The sequence below is a fragment of the Chelonia mydas genome, chromosome 6 (assembly GCF_015237465.2).
Source record: "Chelonia mydas isolate rCheMyd1 chromosome 6, rCheMyd1.pri.v2, whole genome shotgun sequence".
NCBI lineage: Eukaryota > Metazoa > Chordata > Testudines > Cheloniidae > Chelonia > Chelonia mydas.
Window position 1 is genome coordinate 111,090,233 of NC_051246.2, and position 14,526 is coordinate 111,104,758.

At 38.0% G+C, this 14,526-nt stretch overlaps 1 protein-coding gene across 5 annotated transcripts in view; it reads left to right on the forward strand.

Annotated features, from left to right (window-relative positions):
* The window catches only part of PPP2R5C (protein phosphatase 2 regulatory subunit B'gamma), a 194,323-nt gene that overhangs the window by 53,108 nt on the left and 126,689 nt on the right, over positions 1–14,526 (forward strand). For 2 of the 5 annotated variants that reach the window (XM_037900956.2, XM_037900954.2), the window contains exon 4: positions 13,263–13,289. The exons of 1 other annotated variant lie outside the window; for it this stretch is intronic. In XM_037900956.2, coding sequence (XP_037756884.1) covers positions 13,263–13,289 — 27 coding nt within the window. Of the gene's footprint in view, positions 1–7,255; positions 7,457–13,262; positions 13,290–14,526 lie in introns of those variants that run through there. 2 more of the 5 variants (XM_037900957.2, XM_043548549.1) reach the window with 2 other exon arrangements.

Here is a 14,526-nt window from a genome sequence, read left to right on the forward strand (position 1 = left end):
GCAGGAGGAGTTTTGGGCTTAGGGAGTCGAACCAGTATTTATTTTGGTTGGATTCAGGTTTGAGTTCAGTTGTGTTCAGGTTCAGTTCCAGTTCAAACCACCAAAAAAAAAATAATGGTTTGGTTATTGGTTTGAACCCATTCAGATCAAATTTCAATCTTAGTGGATGTAAATTCAAAAGCGAGTTGAAACTTAAAATTGATACTGTTTTTTGATTTTTGACCTTTTTATTTATTTTTTTAACTTTTTTTAACACATAAACACTAAGAAAACTCAAGTAGTCAAATAAACACAACTATTGTTTATGAACAGTTTGTACGATAATACATAATAACATTTTCTGATATTTGCTATTTCATATTGGACCTCTGCAGTGAAAGGATAAATTTGAGTTTGGGACATGGACCCTGCTTCAAATAGAGCAACTGGAGGGAGAGCTGTGCCAGGGGTTGAGGATGGATGGGAAGAAGTCTGTGTAAGGGGAAGAAGGGTTGGATAGTCATTACATTTTTTTTCTTGGTCTTGAAGAATTACTGTTAACCTCTGGGACCAAGAACATTCCACCTCTTTTATCACCAGGTGTGATTCTCAGAGATGGTTGATCTGTGTGGCCCCTTGCTGCCTTATGTGGTGTGCAGGCAGCTCCTAAACTTCCCCTCTTGCTCCCTACTCTTGTGGGCTGGTCTCCTTCTATTGTCATTCTCATCATACTGGGGCAGGCCTTTCTGGTAGCAATCACATGCCTATTTGTTATTTTGTTGTCTTGTTTTATAATAAAAATAAGATTGCAGTAGTTTTTTAAAATATTTATATTAAAATGCTCAACTTTTATTTTAACCAGTAACCCATTTTTTTTCCATTCAGTTCTGGTTCAGCAGGTAGGACAAAACCATAGTTCGGGTTTGGTTCTGGTTTGAGTAAAAATACAGTTTTGAGCTGGTTCTCCGGTGTCAGTTTGACTCTATCTGGGGTGCCCTAGACCTCGAAGCTGAACAGGTCAATGGAGCCAGTACTCAGGATGTAGAGACTGCAGTAATAGTGGAAGGAAGTCTCTCCAGGACAGCACTCAATGTCAGTGCCCCTGAAAGAAACCGAATTGTGTGTATGTGTCAGGCCCTGTCGTTGGTAGTTCCTTTATGTTGCCTACAGAAACCATCACTATACTACACAACATTGTCCTTTTGTCTGTCTTCTGCCCAAGAATGTTCACAACTGGTGATAGTGAGGCTAAGGAGTCAGGGAACTCATCTAAATCTCTGGTAGATACCCGATATTATGTTGAGGTTCCTTAGAGTAGCACATCTATCCAAATAAACAGTTAGACTTAATTTTTTGTACTAGTGTACAAACACATGAGACTACTGCTCACGTACAGTGTGTTTATCTAGACCAGTGGTCCCCAAACTGTGGGCCGTGCCCCTCGAGGGGGGCATTTCAAGGCCCGGGACTGCCACCATGAGGGGTGGGGAGGGAGTGCCAACCAGCCTCGCTCTGCCCCCAGCCGCAGCTTGGGCCACAGCTCTGCTCCTGGGCACGGTTCCCGTCCCCGCTCCTGTCCCCTGCCCCGGCTTCCAGCTGCAGCTCCGGCCCTGCTCCTGGCCACAGTTCCCAACCATGCTTCTTGCAGGGGGAGCGGAAAGGTTCCTTTACGGGTAATGGGGGAAGGAGGGGTGACAGCAAAAGTTTGGGGACCACTGATCTTGACACTCTCTCCTTTTTCCCTGGCTTCAGTTTAAAATATATTGTACTAAAGTGCAAACTACTTTTTTTGATTTGTTTGAGAGCATGGGGACTCTACATGTTTTGAGGCTTATTAAATAATATCATACTGGTCATTAATTTCCTTCTCCCCAACATTACACAGACACCTCTCTTTTGCTCTTTTTTGGAATCTCTCAGTCCTACCATTTAATTTGTATTTTAGGTAAATATGCTTGATCCTACAATAAGCCTTTTAATGATGTTTGCTAGCAATTAAGGGATTTTGCAGAAGTTCTCTTGCCTGATTCAGGACACACATTACTCTTGTTATGACACTTCCCTCAAAAATGCCTCTAGTTAACTGATCCACTTGTATGAATAAGTAAATTATCTGTCTGAAACATCCCCTTTTTCATTGAAAGACTTTTTGACTTTTTTTTTTTTTTAAAGACCCCCTTCCCCTGACTGAAATTAGAGGTGATGGTAGACATCAAATTTCTGGTAGAAGAGTTTAGAGAGACTTCCCATATTGCACCATATTCATTCTTTTTGAAAGAGACCAATTTCAGGAATCATAACTTAAAAATATATTCACCTGTTTTACAACAAAGCTGCCTCTGTTTCTGTTAATTTGCACAAGCTTCAAGAGGATTTCAATAGTTGAGGACTTCTCAGTGCATTTCGTCCTTTTTTTAGGCCGAGGTACTCATATTTATTTCAAGTGTTGTTTTATCAACCTAGGGAATTATTCTGTTCCCGCACATTGAGTTTTATTTAATTAGTTATTGCTTTTTGATGGCATATGTCTTCTGCCCCACCCAGTATTTTCTACATTTCTTATTTCTGGCTTTTCTTTTTAAATTGCTCTTTAGAATATCCTTTCTCTCCTCAGTCCCTTGTCTTTCCTCCTTTTAAATCAACCCTAATTTTTTCCCCCTCCCAAAATTAAGGTCTTGAAGAGAATTACTGTGTTTTTGATTTTCTTTCCAAATGAAGTTGTTTAAACAAACTTAGATTTAGTAAAGATATTTTGTCCTTTGGTTGCAAATGATTTTTTTGTGTGGCTCAAACCATGAGTGAAGCTACACAGACACTGGGGTTTTCCTGTTTTTCAGTGAGGCTGTTATAAAACACTAGAATTTGTTTGACAGAGATAGTCACTCAAAAATCTAGATTCCACATGTCACTCAAAGTATGTTCTGTAAAGATCAAAGTGAGTGTAAATATGATTCATGATTATTTTAACCAGCTCTCTAGAGATGGCTTTAATCAGGACTAGCCGTTGGTCTTGTGGAGCCCGAATGCAAAGTGTTGAGAGACCACATGCAGCTTCCATCCATGCTGATTGCTGTTTCACCTGGTTACAACACTACCTAACGGTAAACATCCTCTTTGGCTGTTGGATGTTCCAAAACCTTTGATGCTCCAAGTCAGGCAATACTAGCACTGCTATGATTGCAAAAGCAAGACTGCCCCATATTAAATGTGCAGCCTTTTTGTAACTGCAGCTTTGGTCCTCAGTTGACTGCTTATTGTGCCCCTGGGCGCACTACTTAACTTCCATGCTGATGCACTAGCAGTGCTTTTGCTTATTAATCTTTGTAAAGAGTACTGAGGCTGGTGTGCCTGCGCAAAGAGATAAAGTCTGAATTCTCTTACACTGATGTAGCATGCATAGGGAGGGGGTGGGGAGAAGCTAAAGAAAGTGAGTACCGTATATACTTGTTCGTAAGCCGAATTTTTTTAGTAAAAAAGGGAAGCATCAGAGAAGGGGGTTGGCTTATGAACGGGTATAGAAAGGGGGAGAGGTGGGACGCAGCCCCTCCCCACAACAGAGGGGGCAAAGAGAGGCAGCACAGTCAGTAGAGCCAGAAGAGAAGAGGCGGGGCCAGAGTCTCTCCGCTTCTGGCCACGCTGCTCTCCCACCAGCCTCCGAAGCAGCTGCAGCTCTGGGGCTGGCAGGCTGCGGCCGTGCCGCCCGGTCTGGCCCACTGGAGCAGGCTGCGGCCACGCCGCCTAGCCTGCTGGAGCAGATCCGGGCCGCCCAAAGACATCCTCCCCGGCCCGCCCCACCTAAGGTGGGAAGGGATAGGATGGGGAAAGTGTGGGGTCCCAGGCTAGGGGTGGGGTCATGTGGGGGGTGGTCACAGGGGTTACTCCCCTGACCCCCAGTTTCTCCCTCCCCCAAAATTTCCCCAGCAGTTGCTGTCCCGGCCCATCAGGGTAAGCGGCTGGCAGGCCAGGACACTTTGTTTACTTAGCTTTACCTCTGTGCCTGCAGACGCTCAAGATAAACAAACCATCTCGGCCCACCAGCGGCTTATCCTGATGGCCCTGGGAGCCAAAGTTTGCCGAACCCTGAATTATAGGATCGGCTTATGAATGGGTCATAAAAATTTTCCATTTTTCCTTCTCCATCTTGGTGGAGTCGGCTTATAAATGAACCGGCTTATGATCGAGTATATATGGTATATTGAGGAGAGGTGTCAGAACTAGGGCTGTCAAATGATTAAAAAAATAGTCGCCATTAATTGTGAGATTAAAAAAATAGTCATGATGAATCTGTTTTAATCACACTGTTAAAACAATATAGAATGCCAATTTAAATTTATTGTAAATATTTTGATGTTTTTCTACATTTTCAGTTATAACACAGAATACAAAGTGTACAATGCTCACTTTATATTATTGTTTTTTATTACAAATATTTGCACTGTAAAAGAGAAAAAATAAGATAGTGTAATCTACAAATCAAAGCATGTTCTTACTTTTAGGTGACATTGTAAATGGGCAGCATTATCTCCTGTAAATGTAAATAAACTTATTGGCTTAGCAATGGCTGAACAAGAAGTAGGACTGAGTGGACTTGAAGGATCAAAAGTTTTACATTGTTTTGGTTTTCAGTGCAGTTATGTTAAAAAAAAAAAAAAAAAAAAAAAAAAAATCTACATTTGTAAGTTGCACTTTCACGATAAAGAGATTGCATACAGTTTGTATGAGGTAAATTGAAAAATACTATTTCTTTTGTTTACAAATATTTGCACTATAAAAAGATCAAAAATCATATAAAGTGAGCACTGTACACTTCGTATTCTGTGTTGTAACTGCAATCATTATATTTGCAAATGTAGAAAAACATCCAAAATATTTTATAATAAATTTAAATTGGTATTCTATTATTGTTTAACAGTGCAATTAAAACTGTGATTAATCACGATTAATTTTTTAATCCAGTTAATTTCTGTTGAGTTAAAAGCTTGGGTTAACGGCGATTAATTGACAGCCCTAGTCGGAACCAATGAAATTGCATTGCTTTAAAGTTAAAATTGGCTTTAGTGATATGTCTTAGCATATTACAAAACAACTAAATTTCACTTTGGATAAATGAAAAAGCAGGGCTTATTTAAAGAATTCTGTCAGCATTTTTTTTTTTTTTTTTAAATAATGAAGCTAGTTTGTCACAATATTTCTCCTTTGTTCCACAAGACCTGGTGGTCGTGGTATTTTGTTTTGAGTGCAGCAGCATGTGTGGTGTTGTACAGGATCTAGAACAGCTCTTCCCCAAAGAGTTTACAACTTAGAGTTCACTGACAATACTGTATAGAGAGAGTACATCAGTTGTCAGGTGATTATAGTCCAGTCATCAGGCAGTGCTGTCATTTTAATTTATATTTTTGTTTTTAAATTTAGTTTTGTTACAGGCTCAGCCCTTTGGTATGGTGTTTGTTTTGTTGGGAGTAAAAACTCATTTTAACTAAAATATGCACAAATTGTTTTCATGTATTCCGAGAAACAGGGAAAATATCTTTAAAATGTTTTCTAGGGTTTCAGTTAATTTGGAAGAATAGGGAACTTGAGTTCCAATCACCACATAAAAAATACAGTCCTTTTTTCTCCTTTCTGACATACCCCTTTCTAGACGTATGTTGATAGTTTAGGCTGGTGCTGCTAGACCTTAAATATTTGCATTATATTAGAGAGCATTTTTCGGGGCAGATACAAGCAACATAATGCATTTATTTTTCTGAATGCTACCCCTATGTGTGGGAGGAGTAAGAAGCAATAAGGAGAAATGATCTTTCAAATATTTGCTTTTAAGGGGTACTGTCAAGTTAAATCTTATGTTGTAAAGAAATATTTACCTACTGTATATCACTAACAATACATTTTAATGGGTTTAAATTACAGCAAGGGAGATCTAGGTTAGACATTAGGAAAAACTTCCTAACTGTAAGCGTTCTTAAGCACTGGAACATACTACCTAGGGAGGTTGTGTAATCTCCGTCATTGGAGGTTTTCAAGAACAGGTTAGACAAACACCTGTGTGGGATGGTCTAGATGTACTAAATTAGGGTGACCAGATAGCAACTGTGAAAAAACAGGACAGGCAGAGGGGGTAGTAGGTGCCTATATAAGAAAAAGTCCCCAAAACCCGGACTGTCCCTATAAAAAGGGGACATCTGGTCACCCTATACTAAATTCTGACTCAGTGCAAGGCAGTAGATTAGACGACCTATTGAGGTCCCTTCCAGTTCTATGTTTCTATTATTTTAATAAAAGTGAAAAGCTTAAAAATTAACTGTACTTGTTACTATAATTTTTTTCTTAGCTTGGACAATCAATTCTGAGTTTCACTTGTTAATACCCAATATGGTTTTCAGATTCCTTAGTAGTGCAGTGTTTGGGTTTCAGTATTTTTAAACAAACATGGTTATTGGAATTTTGAAAAGTGAAATAATGCTGAGTTTTTATAAAATCTTGTTTTACAAGAGGTTATATTTTAGATTAAATTTTAAGATGCCTACTTTTCATCTTAATAAGGATATAAGGAAGAGGAATGAGGTATAAAAGATGAATTTTATCTTAACAGAAAACTTTACAAAGTTTCCCATAAAGTGTCCACTTAACTGGTTACTAAAGTTATTAATTTATTTGGTATGTATTGATTTATTTGGAATAAATAATTAGGAGGTACAGCATTGAAATTTAATGTTTCATGCTAGATTTAGTTACAGTAAGGTAAATGTACTTAAAAATGTGAGATATATGGCATTTGAAAATTAACATTGTAAAAAGATATTGCTCTTACTATGCATTTAAATCAACCGCTGATTGAATCACACTATTAATATGATATGAGTATTAATGAGAACTTTTATTTTGAGATTCAGTGGCAATTGTTTTTAGGAGAAGATGTCTAAACTTTTGCGTTTTCAGCACAAGTACATGTCACATGCCTAACACTTTATACATGTATATGTTGTGCACAACAGTAAAATCATCATGGGTGAAAGTTTTCAGTAATTTGTTCAAGCTCCTTTGTCAAGATAAGTTTGTTTACACTGCAGATTTAGCTCATGAGAGTGTGCTGAGAAAAGGGCTCTCTGTTTAAAATTACTGATGAATGGAGGCACAAGAGAAAGCAGAAAAATGTACAAGCTTAATGCAGTGACAGCCACACAAAAACCTTTTTTGATTTGCAGCTTTTTAGTGTCATTTTAAGTTGCTGCTATTAGCCAATCAGATTTCTCCTGACTGCTTACATCACTAACTAGCCAGTTCCCTCCAGCTGCAGAGAGCTTCAGTTTCTTTTTTTTTAAACTAAAATGGAGGCTGGTTTCTTGCCTTAAGGAGTACATTGCCTTTCCTGCTGAAGCCTAGATGTTGACATGTAATAAAGCTGGCAGCAGGATGGTGGTTGATGCAGCCAATTCCAATGGGCCGTTTCAGCCCGTGGCCCTTTTACATATTAGAGGTGAGTTATTGTGTGTTTCAGTGAATTGAAACTGTGTGTGGCTAGCTAATAAATGGCTATTGTGATTTTCAGATAAGGAAAGCAGGAAGTCCTTTGTAGCAGAATCTATTCTGTTTTGATGCAGACTCAGTATAATTGTGGAATATGGAAATCAGTTTTGTATTAAATGCTATTTGGATAATTTAAGAATTCGGGGAAGCATTGCTTGTATAGTTCAAAAGCAGGTTTTACTGCTTTCTACTGTGGCTCTCCCATCCCCCTTTCTAGCTTTGCTGATGTCAAAGGATGTGAAGTCACTACCCCAGAAAGGTATTGGGTGGGGGGCAGGGCAGAGCTAAGTTATCCGTATACAGTTTGTGTAGCATAATGTAAGTGTTCAGAGTGCTGCAGTGCTTTTTCTGTGTGAACAAATGAGAGTGCCTCTAAAATCACTACAGATAGTAACTGAACTAGGAAGTCCACTGGAAAAATACCCAGAATTATAATGAAAATATCTAGTATTTATTCAAAAAGCACTTCCTAGAAGTGTGTATGGTTTTGTTGTTGTTGTTTTACTTTAACAAACAAGTTGTGAGAAAATTGGCTTTTGTAATTTGAATATTAAATATTTTTTAGCTGTTGAGTATATAGTCTAGGATTCATAGAATAGGAATGTATTGTAAATTTACATTTTTTACCAAGTTTCTAAATTTGAAACAAAATTAGGTATGGTGATAATGTAGGGAAAAAAATACATGCGTGGAATTGCTATATTTCTGGTTTTTAAAAGCAGTAAAATACCTTAGAAGGTTAAAAGTGTTTATTTTTTTTAATGTCAATTCTCTTTCATTGACTTTGTTTTTATAACTCTTTTTGTGAGTCCAAAACATTTATGGGATGTGGTGAGAACAATGTGAACAACTGCGTTCAACCTTTATCAAAGAAACAGCTGAAATGGTACTGCATCAACTAGTCTTTTCAACTTTTTGTGGCATAAGCTAAATTGTTCAGATGCATACTGTACATAGATTTCCTGTATTGAAAACATTTTGCTATAAAGGTCAAAGAATTCCTGCTGGAAAGCCTGGATCCCTGATTTAAACAGTAGAATCTGATCTCTAATAGAGAGAAATTATAATTCCTTGTGATACCTTTTAAAAGGGTAGTATCACCCAATTGCTTGAAGAGGGATATGGATGTATTCCAAGAGACCATAATATTGGCTTGTGGGTGGGGAATTGATCTACAATCGTGGTTCTCAACCAGGGATACACATACCTAGGGGAGTACGCAGAGGTCTTCTGGGGATACATCAAGTGATCTCAATATTTGCTTAGTTTTACAACAGGTTACGGAAAAAGCCCTAGTGAAGTCGATACAAACTAAAATTTCATACAGTGACTTGTTTATACTGTTCTATATACTGTACACTGAAATGTAAGTAGTCTTTATATTCCAATTGATTTATTTTATAATTTTTTGGTAAAAATGAGAGGTAAGGAAGTTTTCAGTAGTAGTGTGCTGTGAGACTTTGTCTGATTTTTGTAAGCAAGCAATTTTTAAGTGAGGTGAAACTTGGGGGATACTCAAGACAAATCAGACTCCTGAAAAGGATACAGTAGTCTGGAAGGTTGAGAACCACTGCTCTACAAGACGTTTTATCCATTGAGTGAGAGCAGGGACTCTGCCCATAATCAAAGGAATACAAGCCAAAGTGACTGAAAGCAGACCTTCTCTACCTCCCACCCCACCCCCAAAAAGTACTCTGTCAAGTTCCCCTCATTTCTTTAACATAATGTGCTGAATTTTTTGGTTCACTGAAGCTTATCAAACTTAAGATGAATTTTTTAAAAAGGCTCCAGAGGTGAAATCCTAGCAATTACAGGCCAGTAAGCCTAACTTCAGTACCAGGAAAATTGGTTGAAATTATAACAAAGAACAGAATTATCAGATGAACATGGTATGTTGGGGAAGAGTCAACATGGCTTTTGTAAAGGGAAGTCATGCCTCAGCAATCTGCTAGAATTCTTCGAGGGTGTCAACAAGCATGTGGACAAGGACTAATCCTATTGATATAGTGTACTTGGACTTTCAGAAAGCCTTCAGTTTGGGACCTTGTCAAAGGCTCTTAAGCAAAGTAAGTAGTCATGAGATAAGAGGGAAGGTCCTTTCATAGATCAGTAGCTGGTTAGAAGATAGGAAACAAACAGGAATAAATGGTCAGTTTTCACAATGGATATTAGCCAAGATAGTCAGGGACGCTACCCCATGCTCTAGGTGTCCCAAAATCTCTGACTGCTAGGAGCTGGGAATGGACATTAGGGGACGGATCGCTCGATAATTGCATTGTTCTGTTCATGCCCTCTGAAGCATCTGGCACTGGCCATTGTTGGAAACCAGGATACTGGGCTAGATGGACCATTGGTCTGACCCTGTATGGCCGTTCTTACGTTCTTAATTCAAAATTGAAAGGTTTATTGAATTATATTAAATTCAGTGCCTCAAGGTCTGTATGTATTTCCATAGTATAAATGATAGATTATCATGATCAGGTCACACTTTACCTAAACATTGAATTTCAGTGCATTGCAGAATGTTGTATTGACAAAAGGTACAGGTTGGGCCTTCTTTGGGGTGAGGGTGAAGGTGGGGTGAAGTAACAGGAGTCTCTGGCAGATGGAAACAGATGAGATTTTCGCACTCAGGAGGAGGTCTTCGGCATTAGGGAGTGGGATACATCTCTTTCCCTTGTGGGTAGAGACAGAAGGACTTGTTTTGGGGAGCAGGTGGAGTTCAACAACTTTGACAGATGATAGCTGCCTGACTGCCCTGATATCCAGGATTTCCTCCACCATTGATGGAGGAAAGCATCAGGAGCTGCATATTTATATTGAAATCATCAACGGATGCTAAGTGTCAGTTTTGAAGCCCAATGAAAACATTTAAATGTGAATACTTTGAGACAAACTGGGGAGCTCCTGCATCTCTTACAGCTGTTGTTCTAGAAGATATTCTGTTCCAGAGATGAGATGACACGGCACTGGATTAAGTTTGGCTTGTGATGGGGAAGTTTTCTTTGCAACTGAAAAGGATATTTTAATTTTTTTTTTTTTAAGTGAAATCTTAGATGCTAGAACAGAATTCTGCAGCAAAGGGTGGGTTTTGTGGTAGATTCTGTGGCTTCAGTTTTTTTAGTTTTTTTCATAGCTAAACGTAAGAGGGAGTCCCAAGCAGAATCAAAGGAGAACACTGTTTGAAATCCCAGTATACTCTGTCAGGTTTGGAGGGAAAGAGGTAGGGGCAAGGGCTGGGCTCTTTGCTAGGATGCCCCTTGATCTTGCTGGTGAGTTATTTTTGGCATCTACTAGAGCTGATTGAAACTTGGAATTTCCATTCTGTAACACTTCAAAATTGCTTATTTTCCCAAATTGGAATGAAATTCTGAAATTTCCTTTTGAATGAAATTTCCCACAGAACAGCTTTCAGTGAAGTGCCTTGTTTTGACTTTGATTCATTATATAAATTGCATAATATAAACTGTATACTATATTTTATAGCATAAATAATATAAAAGTCCAAACAAAAGTGCTTTGACTTCATAAAAAAATATTTTGATGATTTTCTCAAATTTAGGTAGAATCAATATGTTCCTATAAAATGTTTTGATTTAATCAAATCATTGTTTTCTGCCAGAAAACTTATTTTCAGAAAATGTTTGACACACTCTAGCAGGTTGCTTTTGACTACCCGTTGTCTGGTAAATATTTTAAGCTATGATAATAGGTGTTTATCTTAAAAACAATATAGTGTGTGTGTGTGCACATTAATTTATATTTTCATAAAACTCGTATTGGGAGTATTTGCTAAAGATGCTTGTGGAAAATATTTAAAGATAAAAATGCACTTCTATATTTTACTTTTTTTTTTCATTTCCATCTTAGAGGAGAAAAGAGATCTATCTACTAATGCTAACTGCAAATATTTTCTATAAATAGCTTAAACAAGAGCTATGAAAACTGGGAAGATGAATTCTCATTCTCTCCCCCTCCCCACTTCAGACAGAAGTCTGGCTTTAGTAAAGTCTTGTCTGTACTAGGAAAACTTGTAAGCACTTTTCTGCACAGATGCAGAAAATTATAGCTGTGGTATAGGCAGAATGCAGGCATTTTTGGAGAAATATGGATTCCATTTTTTAGTGTGGACAACAGCCTACCAGCTTCCACTCATAGAGGAAGAAAGCTTACAAATATTTCCACTGTAGATGTATCCTCCAGCCTTCTCTGCACTAGCATTTTTGGAGAAATCTCCCACCATTGCATTGCGACTAGTGCAGCTTCACAGATGGTAACACAAGAGGTAGTGCTAGTATAAACTGGGGGCACAGTCATTTTTACCACTGTGTTATCTAAATCTGCTTTGAAGTGCACTGATGGCAATAAAACAGTGGGGGAAGATTCACCAAAATACCCCAAAACAGTTAGTATAGGCACTGCTTTATTGGCCTTAATTTTTAATGGCTGCAATTCATACTACACATGATAGATTGCCTTTTCACAATTTATTTCAAGCCGAAGTTTTGTGAGATCCTGAAAGTTGTATGTGAAGTGTGTTCAATTTGACTGTTCTTGCAGGATTCCCCCTGCCCTTCACCGGCCCACCGGAATTTCCATTTTGAACCAGCTAACGTACTCTGTGTTCTAAAAGTTTGATTTTTCCCCCTAGAAGCAGCAGCAAGTTCTGAAAGATTTGGTGAAGGATGTTTTCTCTTAAGTTAATTTAAAGGTTTTGTGAAAGACGCTGTATTGACATATATTGAAAGTCCTCTTTCTGCAGAAGAGGCACAGTATAGCCAATAGCAGTGCCAACTTTTCCTCTTCTGCATTGACCTGCCATTGTGTCTCACCTTTGACTTGGAGGACCATTTGTAGATGAGGATCATACTCTATGCCTACTTATTGCTTGGCGTCTCTACAGGATGCCAACAAGAATGCCAGATGTAATGGTGTCTTTGTGATGTAAGTATGTGTCCATGAGCATTTGGACTGTTTGCATTTTGGTAGCTCACAGGGGACCCAATCAAGATCAGGGCCCCATTGTATTAGGTGTATGTACAAACAAACAGTTCAGTTGAGATACGACACTAAACATTTGTCATATGGTGGTCTCTAAACTTGGACTGTCTTTGAATTACTGACCTTGAGGTAGAAGGTTATCCAATCTCCATAACTACTGCAGGATCTTAAGGCAAACAAATGCTTTGTAGATGTGATATATAATACATTTACTTGTATACTTTCATATTGCTGTTACTATAAAATGCTAAAAGATCACACTCTTGGGTCCTTTGACAGTGAACAAACATAGGAAGTATCCTATGCAATAAATGCATTAGATGATAGCCAATTAATCTTTCAATCTTAGTATATCTAATTCCTTAAAAGAAAGCAACACCATTTTTCAAAAATTCTTGAATAAGCATACTTATTCTTAAAACAAACTGACACTTCAAAAGAGGCACATTTTTATTTAACAAAACTTGTTAAAGAACCTGGGCTACTCACTTAATTGACACAGAGTATGGATAAAGGAAACGCTCTTTGCACTTCCATTGAATGAGAATAACAGAAAATCAAGAGCCAGATTTAAAAAGTAGTATGGCCCTAGTTCTGCATGCAGAAAAACAAATCTCTTAATTGCATGCAAGACCAAAGGGTGCATCGACCTCACTGTCAGCTGATTTAAAAAAATGTCTGTTCATGTTTCTGAAGAAGGTCATTTTCAAAGTGTAGCACTCTTACTGTAAGCTGCCCTATCTTTTTTCCTGCAGGTACCAAGGCAGGATATTTAAATGAAGGCAAGTATTCAGTGCCTATGTGTGCATTTAATGCAGTGATGTCTTCTGCATTAACTCTTAACCAATTTCTGTACTACTTATTTAGATGAAACTACCACCTAGTTAGAATGTAATGAAGCAGGTTAATGGCTGCAGTGCACTGGTGTGAGGTTAAAGCTGCTGCAAATATGTGTCTAAGGTAGGTATTAAATAATGCTTATAAATTAGGAGCACAGAATATGGTTGGGTATTAAAGTTGAAGATGGAGCAATTGAATTTTTAATATGGTGAATGAGGGACGACTTCTTGGTTAAAAAATACCTAGGAAGAAGTATCCAGAAAAACAGCCAATTTTTGGTTTAAAGAAAGTGTTACCTGAGAGAACAATATCCAGGAAACACAGACATTTGAATATTGCTTTTAGGTTTTTTTGCTTTTCTTGTACATTGAAGTGTAAAGTGAATCTTTTTCCTACTTTTACTTCCTGCCACAATGTGAGCCTCCATGCAGTCAAGTCAGAATTACTGTCTGCTGTTTTGAAATTGTAAGTTATTTCTAAAGCATTGCTATTTGGAGTTTGAGTTGTTTTTTTTTTCTAGAAAATATTAAGTTTGATTTGAAATCAAGAGAGAGAGTTTTTCTTTAGCCTTTTATCCTGGCTCATGATGCAATAAGGCGGTACTCAATTAAAATTTTTGTTAAATTCTGTATATAAAATTTTCTACTGTGGTCCTTGTATCACACAGAGAACTGCCTGTTACTTGGGTTACTCTTGGGGAACACTGGCTGGCATATCCTTTTTCATTCAACTCTTCCTTTTCTACTTCTGCTTCTGCTTGTTCTGACGGATGTTGCTCATACTGTTTTGCTGTATTCAAAGAATTATTCATTTGATGTGTGCTCTTTAATGTTGGCTAGGCATAGCTTGTATGGTAGTAAAGGAAATAAGATTTTTCTAAAAATGTAAAATGTATGAATTTAGAAAATATGTCATAAGATAAATCTAAGACCTGATAGAATCATGGTACTGGAAGGTACCCCGAGAGGTCATCTAGTCCAGTCCCCTACACTCATGGCAGGACTAAGCATTATCTAGACCATCCCTGACAGGTGTTTGTCTAACCTCTTCAAAATCTCCAATGATGAAGATTCCACAACCTCCTTGGTCAAGTTATTTCAGTGTTTAACCACCCTGACAGTTAGGAAGCTTTTCCTAATGTCCAACCTGAACTACCCTTGCTGCAATTTAAGCCCATTG